At 43.9% G+C, this 18,899-nt stretch overlaps 1 protein-coding gene across 2 annotated transcripts; it reads left to right on the forward strand.

Annotated features, from left to right (window-relative positions):
* Positions 1–102: 102 nt before the first annotated feature.
* mif (macrophage migration inhibitory factor) lies at positions 103–6,959 on the forward strand. Of its 2 annotated transcripts, none has more exons than XM_059983276.1 (3): positions 103–1,565; positions 6,170–6,342; positions 6,749–6,959. In XM_059983276.1, the coding sequence occupies exons 1-3, from the start codon at positions 1,458–1,460 to the stop codon at positions 6,813–6,815; spliced, it is 348 nt and encodes a 115-aa protein (XP_059839259.1). In that variant the 5' UTR covers positions 103–1,457; the 3' UTR covers positions 6,816–6,959. The 2 variants fall into 2 exon arrangements, with proteins under 2 accessions (XP_059839259.1, XP_059839260.1); XM_059983277.1 differs by lacking the exon at positions 103–1,565 and adding an exon at positions 2,299–5,602.
* The last annotated feature ends 11,940 nt before the right edge of the window (positions 6,960–18,899 follow it).

An 18,899-nucleotide genomic window follows, 5' to 3' on the forward strand; every position in this document is an offset into this window, starting at 1 on the left:
TAATTTCCATAGCCCATTTTACTTCAGTAGGACAAGAAGTGGGATTTCCCATTTTAATTCTACTTCCCATTCCTAAACTGATGTTGGTCCAATACCTCCTTGATGATTCCACTCTCAGGTTGGAGGAACACCACCTCATATTCTTTCCAGGTAGCAGTTAACTTGATGTCATGAACATCGATTTTTCTAAGTTTCAGTAATTCCCTCCTCCTTTTCCCTTTTCCATTCTCCATTATGTCTCCCCTCTTACACTCTTCTCTTCTCTCCTCTCCTACCCATCACCTTCCTCTGGTGCCCCTACTCCTTCCCATTTTTCCATGGCCCACTCTCCTCTTCTACCACATATCTTCTTCTGGCTTTTACCTCTGCCTGACCTACTGAGTTCCTCCAGCATTTTGTGTGTTGTTTAGGATTTCCAGCATCCGCAGAGTTCGTGCCTGCAGGTTAGAAAGAAGGATGTGAGTACGAGGTCACTTAAACAAATGTATATCGCTTTAATCAGTTCTGTCTTTGGGCATGTTGCTTCTGGGTCAGCAGTACCAGCAATTTTAAAGCCCCTAGCTCAAACATTGAGATTATGTTGTGGTGCTATTAAATCACCTATTTCAGCATTACTAGTAGAAATGTATGAAGTACCTTTATACCGTTATAGTTACCAGTGGTTTATTGGGTTAATTTAAGAGGACATATGGCTGGTCATCCAATATTGGCAACAATAATAGTGATTGGAGCACTGCATTTGAAAGATCTTCAGTTTTTGGGTTACTAGGAAATGAATGGGCACAAAATCTTGGGTTGTTTAATGTAGATATGGTCCTTTTTCTCCATGGATTTCCCCTTTGCTATGGGCCTCTGGGATGAAGATGAAGATGAAGTTATGGGTAGTTATATGCAAGGCATTGGCTTCTTACAGATCTGCATAGATGGTTATGGTGGGAGATTTTAATTCCCCAAATATCAATTGGCACCTCCCTAGAGCGAGGGGTTTAGATGGGGTGGAGTGTGTCAGGTGTGTTCAGGAAGAGTTCCTGACACAATATGTAGATAAGCCTGCAAGAGGAGAGGCTGTACTTGATCTGGTATTGGGAAATGAACCTGGTCAGGTGTCAGATCTCTCAGTGGGAGAGCATTTTGGAGATAGTGATCACAATTCTTATACACATTGAGCAAGTCGAATGAGCAGGAATGATGCGCAGAGCTACTTTTCCTGCAGTCTGCTATGTTTATAATAGTACCAAAGCCGTTGGCCTTGCTGAATATCGAGCCTATCGATAGCAGGAGAAGCGCTCGTTGTCTGCTGCCGCGCCCTCCGGCGGTGGGAGGAGTGCTGGACACCGGCGCCTGGCCCTTTGTCTGTTGGTGGTGTGTACGTCGAAACTCACCGCGCCCCCTGGTGTTGGGAGGAGTTTGAACACGTGCTGCCGCAGTGTGAGGTTGGCCCAGAAGCAAACGCAAAGATGCCGACTTTTGTCCTGAGCACGAATCTGAGCCGCTCTAACATCCCGGACGTGCTGGCAGAGGAGCTCACAGCCCTACTGAGTAAAGAACTGGGAAAGCCTCAGAAGGTAAGCGGGACCTGCGCCGCTCTCTGAGGTGACCGGAGACGAGTGCGGCTGGCGGGGGGGAGAGGGAGGGGTGAGAGCGGTAGGGGGGAGGGAGAGAGGAGGAAGAGGGGTAGGGGTGAGGCGAGGGAATGGGGAGAGTGAGGGGGAGGGAGAGAGGAGGGAATGGGGAGAGTGAGGGGGAGGGAGAGAGGAGGAAGAGGGGTAGGGGTGAGGCGAGGGAATGGGGAGAGTGAGGGGGAGGGAGAGAGGAGGGAATGGGGAGAGTGAGGGGGGGGAGAGAGGAGGAAGAGGGGTAGGGGTGAGGCGAGGGAATGGGGAGAGTGAGGGGGAGGGGAATGGGGGATGGGAAGGTGAGAGGGTGGGGAAGAGTAATGGACGAGGGTGGGGAGGGGAATATGAGGGAGGTGGGGTGGGGAGAGGCTGAGGGGAATGGAATGGGGGAGGGGTTGAGGGGAATGGGTGCGAGCAGGAGGAATTGGAGAGGAAAGTGGAGGGGAATAGGAGGGGGTAGAGTAATGGGAGGGAGGAAAGGGAATTGGAGGGGCAGGGGGTAGGGGAATGGGAGGGTGGAGGGGAGGGGAAATGGAGGGGTAGGGGAGAGTGAGGGAGGAGAAGAGGTAGGGGAGGGGAGTGTGAGGGAGGAGAAGGGTTGGGGCTGGGAGTGTGAGGGAGGGGAGGGGTTGAGAGTGGGGGAGGGGAGTGAGGAAGGAGAGGGTTAGGGGAGGCGAGTGAGGGGGAGGAGAGGGGTAGGGAAAGAGTGGTGGAGAAGCTCTGAATTTATTGAGGTCAGTACATAAGGGAAACAGTTAAAGCCTTTGTAGAAGACTGATCAATCAGGATCAGGAGGGAAAGTAAATCTTTAAGGTTGTGTCATCAGGTTATTGGAAATCTGTAATTTTCTCTGTTCCCAAAAAATAATGTTGAAGGTCAGAAATAAGACCATAAGACATAGGAGCAGATCAGGCCTTTTGGCCCATCGAATCTGCTCCACCATTCCATTATGACTGATACAGCGGCGTGCAAACGTTTGGGCAACCCTGGTCAAAATTTCTGTTACTGTGAATAGCTAAGCGAGTAAAAGATGACCTGATTTCCAAAAGGCATAAAGTTAAAGATGACTCATTTCTTTAATATTTTAAACAAGATTACTTTTTTATCTCCATCTTTTATAGTTTCAAAATAACAAAAAAAAGGGAAAAGGGTCGGAAGCAAAAGTTTGGGCACCCTGCATAGTTATTACTTAGTAACATCCCCTTTGACAAGTATCACAGCTTGTAAACGCTTTCTGTAGCCTAATAAAAGTCTTTCAATTCTTGTTCGGGGGACTTTTGCCCATTTTTCCTTGCCAAAGGCTTTTAGTTCTTTGAGATTCTTGGGCTGTCTTGCATGTACTGCTCTTTCGAGGTCTATCCCCAGATTTTCGATGATGTTTAGGTCGGGAGACCGTGGCATAACCTTAAGCTTGCGCCTCTTGAGGTAGTCCATTGTGGATGTTGAGGTGTGTTTAGGATCAAGAAACAGAGGAGAAAATGGCGGCGTGATGCAGCATGCACAGCCTCTCCGGAGAATGGATATCTGTTACGTGTTAAGTAGGGATCCGTGCACAATCCTGATTTGATGGAGGCAGACGTGAGAGCGTGGAGGAACATCTGGAGAAACTTCTGAAATGCCCGCTTTGCTGCCGCTGCTGCAGTGCGGTCCGGAATCTCTGGAGGAGCAGGCCTCCGAGACCGGCAGCTGGGAGGAGGTTGAAGGCACGCGGCAGAGGATGGCGCTCGGGAGGCTGTATCGGAGGAGCTGGTCGGAGGCTCGAAGTTTTTGGACGGACTCAGAGTCTGCTGTCATCGGGTGCTTCCAAGGCATTAATTGTCAGTGCCTGGAAGTTTATGGCAGGGAGAGTTTCTCCCGTTTGCTGCCTGATTGGACTATTGGAATCGATTGGGACTTGAGACTTTTACACCACATCCATGGTCTGCTTTTATCAAATTACGGTATTGTTTTGCACTGCCGTAACTATATGCTATAATTATGTGGTTTTGTAAGTGTGGGTCTTGGTTTGTCCTTTTTTTAAAATTTTGTGATATCACTCCGGAGGAACATTGTATCAGTTTTTAATACATGCATGCATGACAATAAACGAGGACTGAGTATCCTCATAATCTAATCTAATCATTATCCTGTTGTAGAAGCCATCCTCTTTTCATCTTCAGCTGTTTGCTTCTTGAATTTGCTGGTATTTAATTAAATTCATTCTTCCCTCTACCAGTGAAATGTTCCCCGTGCCACTGGCTGCAACATAAGCCCAAAGCATGATCAATTCACCCCTGTGCTTAACAGTTGGAGAGGTGTTCTTTTCATGAAATTCTGCACCCTTTTTTCTCCGAACATACCTTTGCTCATTGTGGCCAAAAAGTTCTATTTTAACTTCATCAATCCACAGGACTTGTTTCCAAAATGCATCAGGCTTGTTTAGATGTTTCTTTGCAAACTTCTGACTCTGAACTTTGTGGTGGAGACACAGGAAAGGTTTCTGATGTCGCTGCACAGTGGAACAGTGCACCACCACTCCAGAGTCTGCTAAATCTTCCTGAAGGTCTTTTGCAGTCAAACTGGGGTTTTGATTTGCTTTTCTAGCAATCCTACGAGCAGTTCTCTCGGAAAGTTTTCTTGGTCTTCCAGACCTCAACTTGACTTCCACCGTTCCTGTTAACTGCCATTTCTTAATTGCATTACAAACTGAGAAAACGGCTACCTGAAAACACTTTGCTATCTTCTTATAGCCTTCTGCTTCATTTATTTTAATTTTCAGAGTGCTATGCAGCTGCTTAGAGGAGCCCATGGCTGCTGGTTGTTGGGACAAGGTTTGAGGAGTCAGGGTATTTATAAAACTTTGAAATTTGCATCACCTGGCCTTTCCTAACAATGGCTGTGAACAAGCCATAGCCCTAACAAGCTAATTAAGGTCTGAGACCTTAGAACCATAGAACACTATGGTGCTATACTGTACCATAGCACAGTACAGGCCCTTCAGCCCAACATGTTGTGCTGACCCATATAATCCTTTAAAAAAAACTTTTACCTTGGTAAAAGTTATCTGAGAGCTCAAATCTCTTGGGGTGCCCAAACTTTTGCATAGTGCTCCTTTCCTTTTTTTCACTCTAAAATTGTACAAAACAAAAATAATACACTAATCTTGCTTAAAATGTTGAAAAGAATGTTTCATCTTTAACTTTATGACTTTTGGAGATAATAGACAATAGACAATAGGTGCAGAAGTAGACCATTCGGCCCCTCGAGTCTGCACCGCCATTCTGAGATCATGGCTGATCATTCACTATCAATACCCAGTCCCTGCCTTGTCCCCATATCCCTTGATTCCCCTATCCATCAGATATCTATCCAGCTCCTTCTTGAAAGCATCCAGAGAATTGGCCTCCACCGTCTTCCGAGGCAGTGCATTCCACACCTCCACAACTCTCTGGGAGAAGAAGCTCCTCCTCAACTCTGTTTTAAATAACTGACCTCTTATTCTCAATCCATGCCCTCTGGTACTGGACTCTCCCAACATCTGGAACATATTACCTGCCTCAATCCTATCAAATCCTTTAATTATCTTAAACGTTTCAATCAGATCCCCTCTCAATCTCCTCAATTCCATCCGTTCATCTTCCACTCAACTATTAACAGTAAAAGAAATTTTGACCGGGGTGCCCAAACTTTTGCATGCCACTGTATATTACCCCTCTCAACCTCGTTCTCCTGCCTTCTCTCTGTAACCATTAATACCCTTACCTATTACCCTCTGCTTTAAATGTACCTATTGATTTAGTCTCCACAGCTTACTATGGCAATGAATTCCACAGATTCACCACCCTCTGGCTAAGAAATTCGTCCTCATCTTTGTTGTATTGAATAACCTGGTGGCACTACCTTCTGATCGGCTCCTTTTCTGATTCTGAATGGTAAAGTCCTCTGCGAAGGCTGATTATGCAAAAATAGACTTCAGTGATGCAAGGAGCCAGGAGGGAAGAGTTAAGGTGATTGTGCATATAGTTTGGATGCAAGATCAGGTTTGAGGGCTGAATGGGGTGCATTGTTCCTATTAACCAAATTGCTTGGCCTTGGGGCTAAACGGTGTGTCATGTTCTTACTAACCAAATTACCTTCCTGTCATCCCAGAGCAGTTCCTCCCTGCTGCCAGGGCTTTGCATGGGTGAGGGGCCCCAGTGCACCCTCCCACAGGGATACTGGCTGGAGTCAAGCTCAGCTCACAGGGCTTCCCAAAGAAGCAGGAGACCAGGGTAGGAGTGGAAGTGAATGTGGGATTAGACTGATACTTGGTGAGGAGTGCCAACATAATTGGGAAGTAGAAGTGACCGGGCCAGAATTGGATGTATTTGGGTGAATACTGGGATTGGATGTTGGATTAGGAGTCCATGGAAAATAACAAAGAAATTGGGCTGATAGCTGATAGTCTCCTCTCCCCCCCCCCCCCCCCAACCCCCAGCCATTCCTCTGCGTAGTGTTGATGCCTCCCCCTGTGGACTACTCAGCCTGTGCTGGGAACAAGGACATAACTGGTGAACTCTTAATATGTTTTTCAGTATATCGCAGTGCACATTATGCCCGACCAGATGATGCATTTTGGTGGATCCTCAGATCCCTGTGCCCTTGCTTCTTTATCCAGCATTGGCAAAATCAGCAATCAGCAGAACAAAAACTACTCCAAACTGCTCTTTGATTTGGTGAACAAACACTTGCACATTTCTGCTGACAGGTAAGGCTGACTGGGTGGGGTGGTGGTGGGGCATTTACCAAGAAGGGCTGGACAGGTTTGGGTGTACAGCGAGTCCTCTGGTACTGCATCTCAGAGAACTATCCGCCAATCCCAAAGCAAATAAACACCTGGCATCCTCTGAGAGTTCTGCTATGTGTGGCTGATCATTTGAAACCCACTGGAGTGCTTTCACGATCAAAGGGAATAAATACAATCTGAGCTTCAAGGGAGGAGCCCCGCGGGTTACAGAAAATACAAAGGGCAGGGTGGGGTGCTGCTTTGATTTGGAGAGTTGCAGCACCAAGCATGTTTTAGCTTACTGAATTTCAGATTTAGTCTGCTATGCTCAGAAAGGGATTCCTGTCTGGGCTGCTTGCTGATTTATTTTCCTTTTTTTGATCCACAGGATGTACATCATTTTCCAGGATCTGAATCCCGCTAATGTTGGCTGGGCTAACACCACCTTTGCCTAGGTTGTGATCCAAAGACCATTCCACCATAATATGCACAGTAATAGTTTTGTTTGTTGTCGTATATTAATAGTGTTAATAAGACAGAAATGTGATTCTTGATATCATGTTGGTGATTCCTTTTAACAATAAATTAAATTCAGCAACTTTCATTGTGCAAATTGTCCTTTTATCTCAGACCATAAGTGCAATGTGTTTGTTGTTTGTGTGTTTTTATGCTGTATGTTACATATGTACAGTTAATGTTTACAGTATGTATGTGTGAAAGTATAGTGCATGTTTTTGCAAGGTATTAGGGTACATATTCTGCATTTGTGCTTTAGTTATCACTATGTATGTGCATACTTTACTCCGCTCTCTCTCCAAGATACCGTACCAAATCCTTGCACTCTGGTCTGTTTCCAGATATGAGAAAGTTGAGCTAAATGTTCACTAAGATATAGAACCATAGAACATTACAGCACAGAAACAGGCCCTTTGGCCCTTCTTGGCTGTGCTGAACCATTTTTCTGCCTAGTCCCACTGACCTGCACCTGGACCATATCCCTCCATACCCCTCTCATCCATGTACCTGTCCAAGTTTTTCATAAATGTTAAAAGTGAGCCTGCATTTACCACTTCAACTGGCAGTTCATTCCATATTCCCACCACTGTCTGTGTGAAGAAGCCCCCCTACCAATGTTCCCTTTAAACTTTGCCCCCCTTCACCCTTAACCCATGTCCTCTGGTTTTTTTCTCCCCTAGCCTCAGTGGAAAAAGCCTGCTTGCATTCACTCTATCTATACCCATCATAATTTTATATACCTCTATTAAGTCTGCCCTCATTCTTCTACGCTCCAGGGAATAAAGTCTTAACCTATTCAACCTTTCTCTGTAACTCAGTTTCTCAAGTCCTGGCAACATCCTTGTAAACCTTCTCTGCACTCTTTCAACCTTATTAATATCCTTCCTGTAATTAGGTGACCAAAACTGCACACAATACTCCAAATTCGGCTTCACCAATGTCTTATACAACCTCACCATAACATTCCAACTCTTTTACTCAATACCTTGATCTATAAAGGCCAATGTACCAAAAGCTCTTTGTACCTGTGACACCACTTTTAGGAAATTACGTATCTGTATTCCCAGATTCCTCTGTTCTACTGCACTCCTCAGTGTCCTACCATTTATCGTGTATGTTCTACCTTGGTTTGTCCTTTCAAAGTGCTATACCTCACACTTGTCTGCATTAAACTCCATCTGCCATTTTTCAGCCCATTTTTCCAGATGGTCCAAATCCCCCTGCAAGCTTTCCTCATTGTCCACTACACCTCCAATCTTTGTATCATCAGCAAATTTGCTGATCCAATTTACCACATTATCATCCAGATCATTGATATAGATGACAAATAACAATATATCCAGCACTGATCCCTGTGGCACACCACTAGTCACAGGCCTCCACTCAGAGAAGCAATCCTCCACTACCATTCTGGCTTCTCCCATTGAGCCAATGACTAATCCAATTTGCTACCTCTCTCCATGTATACCTAATGACTGAATCTTCCTAACTAACCTCCCATGCGGGACCTTGACAAAGGCCTTACTGAAGTCCATGTAGACAACATCCACTGCCTTCATCCACTTTCCTGGTAACCTCTTCAAAAAGATCTCTAATAGATCGGTTAAACATGACCGACTACGCACAAAGCCATGCTGACTCTCCCTAATAAGTCCCTGTCTATCTAAATATTTGTGTATCCTATCTCTTAGTAGTCCTTCTAATAATTTACCTATTACTATGTCAAACTTACCGGCTTATAATTTCCCGGATTACTTTTAGCCTTTTTTAAACAACAGAACAACATGAGCTATCCTCCAATCCTCCGGCACCTCACCTGTAGATACCGGCATTTTAAATATTTCTGCCAGGGCCCCTGCAGTTTCAACACTAGTCTCCTTCAAGGTCCGAGGGAATACCCTGTCAGGTCCTGGGGATTTATCTACTCTGATTTGCCTCAAGACAGCAAGCACCTCCTCCTCTTCAATCTGTATAGGTTCTGTGACCTCACTACTTGTTTGCCTTATTTCCATAGACTCCATGTCAGTTTCCTTAGTAAATACAGATGCAAAAAACCCATTTAAGATCTCCCCCATTTCTTTTGGTTCCATACATAGCCGATCATTCTGATCTTAAGAGGACCAATTTTATCCCTTACTATACTTTTGCTTTTAATATACCTGTAGAAGCTCTTAGGATTATCCTTCACCTTGGCTGCCAAAGCAACCTCATGTCTTCTTTTAGCCCTCCTGATTTCTTTCTTAAGCATTTTCTTGCACTGTTCATACTCCTCAAACACCTTATTTGCTCCCTGTTGCCTATCCATGTTATACACCTCTCTCTTCTTTATCAGAGTTCCAATATTCCTAGAGAACCAAGGTTCCTTATTCTAATTCACTTTGCCTTTAATCCTGACAGGAACATACAAACTCTGCACTTTCAAAATTTCTCCTTTGAAGGCCTCCCTCATACTTGCAGAGAACAACCCGTTCCAATCCACGCTTTTTAGATCCTTTCTCATTTCTTCAAATTTGGTCTTTTTCTAGTTTAGAACCTCAACCCGAGGACCAGATCTATCTTTATCCATGATCAAGTTGAAACTGATGGTGTTATGATCACTGGAACCAAAGTGTTCCCCTACCGACACTATCCATCACGTGTCCTAACTTGTTTCCTAATAGGAGATCTAATATTGCATCCTCTCCAGTCGGTACCTCTATATATTGATTTAGAAAACTTTCCTGAATACAGTTTACAAACTTTAACCCATCTAGACCTTTAACAGTATGGAAGTCCCAGTCAATATGTGGAACATTAAAATCCCTTAATATCACAACTTTATGTTTCCTGCAGTTGTCTCTCTGCAGATTTGCTCCTCCAATTGTTGCTGAATATTGGGTGGTCTATAATACAACCCCATTAATGTGGTCATCCTTTCCTGTTTCTCAGCTCCACCCATATGGCCTCGGTAGACAAGCCCTCTAATCTGTCATGCCTGAGCGCTGCTGTAACATTTTCCTTGACTAGCAATGTCAACCCTCCCCCCACCCTTCATCCCTCTGCCTTTATCACATCTGAAACATCGGAACCCTGGAACATTAAGCTGCCAGTCCTGCCCCTCCTGTAGCCAAGTTTCACTAATGGCTACAATGTCATAATTCCATGGATCAATCTACTCCCTCAGCTTGTCTGACTTCCCCACGATACACCTCGTATTGAAATAGACACACCTTAGAAGATTATTACCACCACACACAAACCTTCTATTTGTGACTCTGCATGAACTTTTAACATCATTTATCAGTCTGTGATCACCCTGAGATCTAGTCTGTGTTAAAGAGATGGTGGAGTGGTGTCTCAACAACAAACTTGCACTCAACTTCAGCAAGACCAAGGAATTGATTGTTGACTTCAAGAAGGATTGCCAGTCCTCATCCAGGCGTTAGCAGTGGAAAGGACGAGCAGCTTTGAGTCTGGGCGTCAACATCTCAGAGGATTTATTCTGGGCAAACACATAGATGTAATCATGAACAAGGCATGCCAGTGGCTCTATTTCCTTAGGAGTTTGAGGACATTTGGCATGCTACCAAAGACTCATGCAAATTTCTACAATGCATTCTGGCTGGTATGGAGACTCCAACGTACTCAGTGTAGACTCAGCCAGCTCCATCATGGGCACAACCCTTCCATCGTTAAAATGTCTTCAAAAGGTGCACCTTAAGAAGGCGCCATCTACTAGGGTCTAACATGCCATCTTCTCTTTACTGTCATTGGAGAGGAGGTGCAGGATCCTGAAGACCCAGCACTGTCTGGACAAATTGCTGGGGGTATCACTTTGTGTAATTCTGATTACCATATTACAGGAAGGATGTGGAGGCTTTGGAGAGGGTGCAGAAGAGGTTTTGCTAGAATGCTGCCTGGATTAGAGGGTGGGACATATTTATGTCTTTCTGTCTGTCTTGTCATATTTATGCTGTTTCCTCTGGAGCATGAGATCCTGAGGGTGGACCTGATAAAGGCATAGATATGGTTGTCGGAGTCTTTTACAGTATAGAAATTTATTGCAGACAAGTGTGAGGTGGTGCACTTTGGAAGGATAAACCACTAGGGCTTGCACAGTGAACAGTAGGGCACTGAGGAGCGTGGTTGGACAGAGGGATCTGGGAATACAGATCAATAATTCCTTGAAAGTGGTGTCATAGGTCGATAGGGTCATAAAGAAAGCTTTTGGCACATTGACCTTCATAAGTCAAAGTATTGAGTATAGGGTTTGGGATGTTAAGTTGAAGTTGTACAAAATGTTGGTGAGGCCTCATTTGAAGTACAGTGTGTGGTTTTGGACACCAAACTACAGGAAAGATATAAGATTGAAACAGTGCAGAGAAAATTTCTGGTCTCAGTGAGCTTTTTCGACTGAGACTAGAACTAAAGGTCATGGGTTAACAGCAACTTGAGGGAAAACTTTTTCAGTGTAGAACGAGCAGCTACCAGAAGTGGTGGACATCGATTTGATTTCAACATTTAAGAGAAGTTTGGATAGTACATGGTTGGAGAGGAGTATGGAGAGCAAGGTTGATGGGACTAGGGAGAATAATTGTTTGGTATTGAATAGATGCTATCGTGCTCTGAGTCAATGAACGTCAAATACCAGAGGGCCTGCATTTGAAGTGGAGGGGGGGGGGGAAGAGTTTAAAGGAGATGAGCGGGGCTAGTCTTTTTACACAGAAACTGGTAGATGTTTGAAATGAGCTACTGGGATGGTGGAAGCAGATACGATAGAGCTGTTTAAGCACGAGTATGAAGACAATACAGACACAGGCAGAAGGGATTGAGTTTTAATTCAGCATCATGTTTGGCACAGGCAGAAGGCCCTGTTCCCAAGGCTGATGGAGATTTTGACCTGAAACTTGAATCTATTTCCTCCCACAGAAGCTGCTTGACCCACTGAGTTCCTTCAGTGGATTGTTTTGTTTCTATAGGTCTAGTATCTGCAGTATCACAGAAACCATAGCACAGTACAGCCCCTTCAGCCCACAAAGTTGTGCCGAACATGTCCCTACCTTAGAAATTCCAGGCTTACCTATAGCCCTCTACTAAGCTTTATGTACCTATTTAAAAGTCTCTTAAAAGACCCTATCCCATCTGCCTCCAACACCATTGCTGGCAACCCATTCCACGCATACACCACTCTCTGAGTAAAAAAACTCACCCCTGATATCTCCTCTGTACCTACTCCCAAGCACCTTAAACCTGTGCCCTCTTGTGGCAGCCATTTCAGCCCTGGGAAAAAGCCTCTGACTATCCACATGATCAATGCCTCTCATCATCTTATACACCTCTATCAGGTCACCTCTCATCCTCCGTCGCTCCAAGGAGAAAAGGCCGAGTTCACTCAACCTATCCTCATAAGGCATGCTCCCCAATCCAGGTAACATCCTTGTAAATCTCCTCTGCACCCTTTCTATCTATGGCTTCCACATCCTTCCTGTAGTGAGGCAACCAGAACTGAGCACAGTTTTCCCTGAACAGGGTCCAATATAGCTGCTACATTACCTCTCAGCTCCTAAATTCAATTCCATGATCGATGAAGGCCAATACACCATACGCCTTCTTAACCACTGAGTCTACCTGTGCAGCTGCTTTGAGTGTCTTATGGACTCGGACCCCAAGATTCCTCTGATAGTCCACACTGCCAAGAGTCTTACCATTAGTACTATATTCTGCCATCATATTTGACCTACCAAAATGAACCACCTCACACAGTGGGTTGAACTCCATCTGCCACTTCTCAGCCCAGTTTTGCATCCTATCAAAGTCCTACTGTAACCTCTGACAGCCCTCCACACTGCCCACAACACCTCCAACCTTTGTTTCATCAGCAAACTTATTAACCCATCCCTGCACTTCCTCATCCAGGTCATTTATAAAAATCACACAAGAGTAAGGGTCCCAGAACAGATCCCTGAGGCACCCCACTGGTGACAGACCTCCATGCAGAATATGACCTATCTACAACCACTGTTTATCTTCTGTGGGCAAGCCAGTTCTGGATCCACAAAGCAATGTCCCATTGAATCCCATGCCTCCTTACTTTCTCAATAAGCCTTGCATGGGTTACCTTATCAAATGCCTTGCTGAAATCCATATACACTACATCTACTACTCTTCCTTCATCAATATGTTTAGACACATCTGCAAAAAATTCAATCAGGCTCATAAGGCACAACCTGTCTTTGACAAAGCTATGCTGACTACTAATCATAGTATACCTCTCCAAATATTCATAAATCCTGCCTCTCAGTATCTTCTCCATCAACTTACCAACCACTGAGGTAAGACTCACTGGTCATGACTCAGCTGTACTGTTCTCTGTCTCATTGGATGTCCACCATTAAGCCCTTTTTTTTTTACAGTTAAGAAACCTTTCCTATTGATTGACAATAGATAAGTATTCAAAGACAAAAGTGCTTCTATGATTTTTTTTCATTGATTTTCTTTCAGCGGTGCACAGTAGATTAGTGTATGATCCCTAGGGTATCTGAGACAGCATCATCAACCCTGAAGGTCCCTGATCACAATCTCAACGGCATGTGCCTCTCCATTTCATGTTTAATACTGGAGTAGATTGCAGCAAGTAAACCCGGCTGTTGACATCCAGAAGAATGTAGTTTACGATTTTAACTCAAAAGATTCCCACCTGACTGACTAACCAACTTGGCTCTGAGGAAACAAACCAAGAGAGATGTTCAGAACCTCCTAATGTCTCATTGAAAAATATTTTCCAAAATTGTGCAGCTTTGAGTAAACATTTAGAATGGATGTTTGCAAAAACAATCGGTTGAAGTTCAAAGTAAATTTATTATCAGAGTACATGTATGTCACCATATACAGCCCTGAGATTAATTTTCCTCTGGGCAGTACAGGAAAATAAAGAAATATAATTGGATTTATACTCAACTATACTCAACAAAGACTGACAAAAATCCAATGTGCAAAACAGAGCAAATTGTGCAAATAATATATTTTTTAATTAAAAACTAATACTAAGTTGTAGAGTCCTTGAAAGTGAGTCTACAGTCCATTGAGGTGAATGAATACAGTATATCTGTGCCTGTTGGTTGTCGGGTAATAACTGTTGCTGAACCTGGTGATATGGGACCTCAGGGTCCTGTATCTCCTGCTTGATGTAGTAGCGAGAAGAAAGCATAGTCAATGGGGTCCTTGATGAGGAATGCTGCTTTCTTGTGGCAGAGTTCCTTGTAAATGTGCTCACTGATTAAAAATAAGAGAATCACAATTAAACTCAGACTATGTACAAAAACCTCAACTTGGATTCATAGATCATGACAGCAAAGAAACAGGCCCTTCTGTCCATCTAGTCTGTGCTGAACTATTATGCTAGTCCTCATTAACCCATGCCTAGACCATAGCTCTCCATACTCCCCATCCTTGAATTTATCCAACTTACTATTAAATGCTGAAATCAAACCCACATCCACTACTTCCAGTGGTAGCTCATTCCACATTCGCACCATCCCCTAAACAGTGAAGGAGTTCCGCCTTAAATATTTCACCTTTCATGCTTAAGCTATAACTTCTAGTTCTAGTCTCAGTGGGAAAAGCCAGTTTGCATTGACTCTGTCTATACACATGAATAAGCAGGAAGGGATTGGAGGGATATAGGCCAAGTGCAGGCAGAGGATCAGTTTAAATTAGCATCATGGGCTGAAGGACCTTTTCCTTTGGTGTACTGCTCTATGTTAAAAGCATTGTTCTTCGAAAGCTGGTTGTTTAACTCTTTCATAAGATGCAATTTTGAAGCACTGTCGAAGCGGGGAAGGCATTGTGAACATTAAGAATTTAAAAAGGCAGAGCTTTGTGACAGTTTCTCTGAGTTGGGGAATGACCAATCAATGAGGGATTCATTCGAAAAGGCCAGTAAAAATAATTGAAGTCCAATAACTGAGCGACCAATTTTGGACTTTGCCTGTGTTTAGTGTGGCTTTGGCTCATCAGGCTTAGGCAAGGAAAAGTGCAGTATCTGGTAGGTTTCTCTCTTTCTGCTCTTATGTGTTCACCCTTATCTGTTAGGGCATAGTAGTGTTGTGAGAATGGCTCTCTGGGAAGTATTCTGTACTGACCTCCCATCTCCCTGATAAACACATCTGCAACTCCTGAGAGAAAGTATTAAGGAACTGGAGCTGCAGCTTGATAACCTTAGACTCATATGGATGAATGAGGAGGTGATAGATAAGAGAAGCAGTTATCCCAAGAACGCAGTAGACAGGCAACTGGGTGACTGTCAAGAGAAGGAGGGGAAATGCACAGCCAGTGCAGAGTACGCCTGTGGCTCACCTTCCCCTCAATAATAAGTATACAACTTTAAATACTATTAAGGGGGACGACCTACAAGGAGGAAGCCACAGTGACTGGGTCTCTGGCACTGAATCTGGTGCTGTGGCACAGAAGAACAGAGAGGTGAAGAGGACTGCAGTAGGATATTCCATAGTTTAAGGAACAGAGATGAAATTTTGTGTGGCACCCAGATGAAATGTAGACCCCCAGGTGCCAGGATCATTGAGCCTACTAGGGGATCAGATATATTGGATTGGGTGTTGTGTAATGAACTAAAAGTGGTTAGGGAGCTTAAGGTAAAATAACTCTTAGGAGGCAGTGATCACAATAGGATTTGAGCTCAACATGAAATTTGATAGGGAGAAAGTAAAGATGGATGTAACAGTATTTCAGTGGAGTTAAGGAAATTACAGGGGTATGAGAGAGGAGTTGGCCAAAGTAAATTGGAAATAGCTGCTGGCAGGGATGTCAGCAGAGCAATGATGGCATGCATTTCTGGGAAAGATGCAGAATAGATGTATTCCAAAAGTGAAGAAATACTCAAATGACAAAATAGTACAACTGTGGCTGACAAGTAAAGTCAAAGCAAATATAAAAGCAAAAGAGTACAACAAAGCAAAAATTAGTGAGAAGACTGAGGACTGGGAAGCTTTTAAAACCCTACAGAGAGCAATTAAAAGAATCGTTAGGAGGGAAAAGATGAAATATGAAATCAAGCTAGCAAATAATATCAAAGTGGATCTTACACGAGGAAATCTGCAGCATTTTGTGTGTGTTGTTCAAAGTGGATCATAAAAGCTTTTTCAAATATGTAAAAAAATAAAAGAGAAGTGAGAGTGGACATATGACCACTATAAAATGAAGCCGAAAAAATAATAACTGAGGCCAAGGAGACGGCTGATGAGCTAAATGAGTATTTTGCATCGGTCTTCTCTGTGGAAGACACTAGAAGTGTGCCAGGTGTTGAAGGGAGCGAGGGAAGAGAAGTGAGTGCAGTTACTATTACAGTGGAGAAAGTACTCAAAAAGCTGAAAGACCTAAGGGTACAAAAGTCAACTGGACCAGATGAACTGAACCCTAGTGTTTTGGAAGAGGTAGCGGTAGAAATTGTGGAGACTTAAGTAATGATGTTTCAAAAATCACTGGACTGTGGCATGGTGCCAGAGGACTGGAAAATTGCAAATGTCACTCCACTCCTTAAGAAAGGAGGGAGGCAGCAGAAAAGAAATTATAGACCAGTTAGCCTGACCTCAGTGGTTGGGGAGATGTTAGAGTCAATTGTTAAGGATGAGGTAATGAAGTACTTGGTGACACAGGATAAGATAGGACAAAGTCAGCATGGTTTCCTTAAGGGAACATCTTACCTGATGAACCAGTTGGAATTCTATGAGGAGATTACATGTAGGACAGATAAAGGGGATGCAGTGGATGTTGTGCATTTGGACTTTCAGAAAGCCTTTGAAAAGGTGCCACACATGAGACTGCTTAGCAAGTTAAGAGTCCATGGAATTATAGGAAAAATTACGATCATGGTTACAGCATTGGCTGATTGGTAGGAGGTAGAGAGTGGGAATAAAAGGATCCTTTTCTGGTTGGCTGCCAGTGACTAGTGGTGTTTCTTTGGGACTGTTTCATTTTATGCTGTATTTCAATAATTTAAATGATGGAATAGATGGCTTTGTTGTCAAGTTTGCAGATGATATGAAGACTGGTGGAAGGGTCGGTAGTGTTGAGGAAACAGGAGGACATAGACAGATTAGGAAAATGGGCAAGAGAATGGCAAATGAAATACAATGTGGAAAATGCGCGGTCATGCACTTTGGTTGTAGAAATAAATGTGCAGACTATTTTGTAAATGGGGAGAAAAAACAAAAATCTGAGATGCAAAGGGACTTGTGCAGAACAACCTAAAGGTTAACTTGCAGGTAAAGTCAGTGGTGAGGAAGGCAAATGCAATGTTAGCATTCATTTCAAGAGGTCTAGAAGACAAGAGCAAGGATGTGATACTGAGACTTTATAAGGCACTGGTGTGGCTTCACCTTGAGTATTCTGAACAGTTTTGGGCTCCTCATCTAAGAAAAGATGTGCTGGCAACGGAGATGGTTCAGAGGAGGTTCACAAGGATGATTCCATAAATGAAAGGGTTATCATATGAGGAACATTTGATAGCTCTGGCTCTGTACTCCCTGAAATTTATAAGGATGAAGGGGATCTCATTGAAACCGTTCAAATGTTGAAAGGCCTAGACAGAGTAGATGTGGAAAGGATGTTTCCCATAGTGGGAGAGTCTAGGACAAGAGGGCACAGCCTCAGGACAGAGGGGCATCCATTCAAAACAGAGAAAGTGGAGTCATTTCTTTAGCCAGAGGGTGGTGAATTTGTGGAATTTATTACTACATGCAGCTGTGGAGGCCAGGTCGATGGATGTATTTAAGGTAGAGCTTGATAGGTTCTTGACTGGACCAAGGCATTAAGGAAGATTATAGCTGGGTGATAATGTTTAAGGATACATATCGTATCAAAAGGACAGGCAGGAAGGCAGAGGGGGTGGCGTTGCTCTGTTGGTAAAAAATGAAATCAAATTGACATAGGGTCAGAAGGTGTTGAACCATTGTGGATAGAGCTAAAGAAGTGCAAGGGTAAAAGGGTACTTCTCCCCTTCCCCCTTTTACCTCCTCCTCTATCTTTTCTAAAACTTTGAAATCCTGGTACATTATCTCAGATTCCTGTCCCTCTCTCAACCGAGTTTCAGCAATGGCCACAACAGTGTAGTTTCATGTACTGATCCATGCTCTCAGTTCATCATCTTTACCCATAATACCCCTAGCATTAAAATACACTTACTTTGAACTATCTGACCCATCATACCTGTTATTTTGATTTTGCCTTTCACTACTTTCCCTGATATCTATCTTCTGGCCTGATCCTTCCCTTACTGACCTGGGGCTCTGATTCCCAGACCCCTGCAAAACTAGTTTAAACTCTCCCGAGTAGCATCAGCAAACTTCCCAGCGCAGGAATCCACCCCTCTTGTACAGATCAGCTCTTCCCCAGAAAAGGTTCCAATGATCCAAGAACTTGAAAACTTGTCCCCTACATCACCTCAGCAGCCAGTCATTCATCCATGCTATCACCCCATTCCTACCTGCACTAGTCCGAGGCACAGGAAGTAATCCAGAAATTACTACCATGGAGGTCCTCATCTTTCCTAACTCTACATATTCACAGAATAGGACCTCTTCCCCTTTTCTGCCTTTGTCACTGATGCCAACATGCACCACAATCTCTGGCTGTTCCTTCTCCCCCTTGAGAATATCCTGCAGCCACTCTGATACATCATAAGCCCCAGCACCGGGAGGCAACACACAATCCTGGTGCCACAGAATCTGCTTTCTGTCCCCCTAATGATCGAGTGCACTATAACTAATGTACTGCCTGACAAGCGCCAGAGCCGGCCATAGGGGTGCCATGATCTGATGAGTCACCCCCCCACCCCCACCCCTCTTAGCAGTATCCAAAGTAGTATATTTGTTGCTGAGGGGAATGGCCTGCACTGACTTCTTAACCCCCTTACCTCTCCTGGCGGTCATCGATCTACTGTATGAAGCCTGCACTCTGGGTGTGACCACCTCTTCAAAAGTCTCATCTATAATATCTTCAGCCTCCTGAATGATCCTGAGTACATCCAA

Source organism: Hypanus sabinus, chromosome 10 (assembly GCF_030144855.1).
Source record: "Hypanus sabinus isolate sHypSab1 chromosome 10, sHypSab1.hap1, whole genome shotgun sequence".
NCBI classification, from domain to species: domain Eukaryota; kingdom Metazoa; phylum Chordata; class Chondrichthyes; order Myliobatiformes; family Dasyatidae; genus Hypanus; species Hypanus sabinus.

Excerpts from the sequence above, each read along its gene's own strand:
- mif (XM_059983276.1), top strand. The coding sequence starts at position 1,458 with ATGCCGACTTTTGTCCTGAGCACGAATCTGAGCCGCTCTAACATCCCG. Across the intron at positions 1,566-6,169 it reads AACTGGGAAAGCCTCAGAAG|TATATCGCAGTGCACATTAT; the intron begins GTAAGCGGGACC and ends TATGTTTTTCAG. Across the intron at positions 6,343-6,748 it reads TTGCACATTTCTGCTGACAG|GATGTACATCATTTTCCAGG; the intron begins GTAAGGCTGACT and ends TTTGATCCACAG.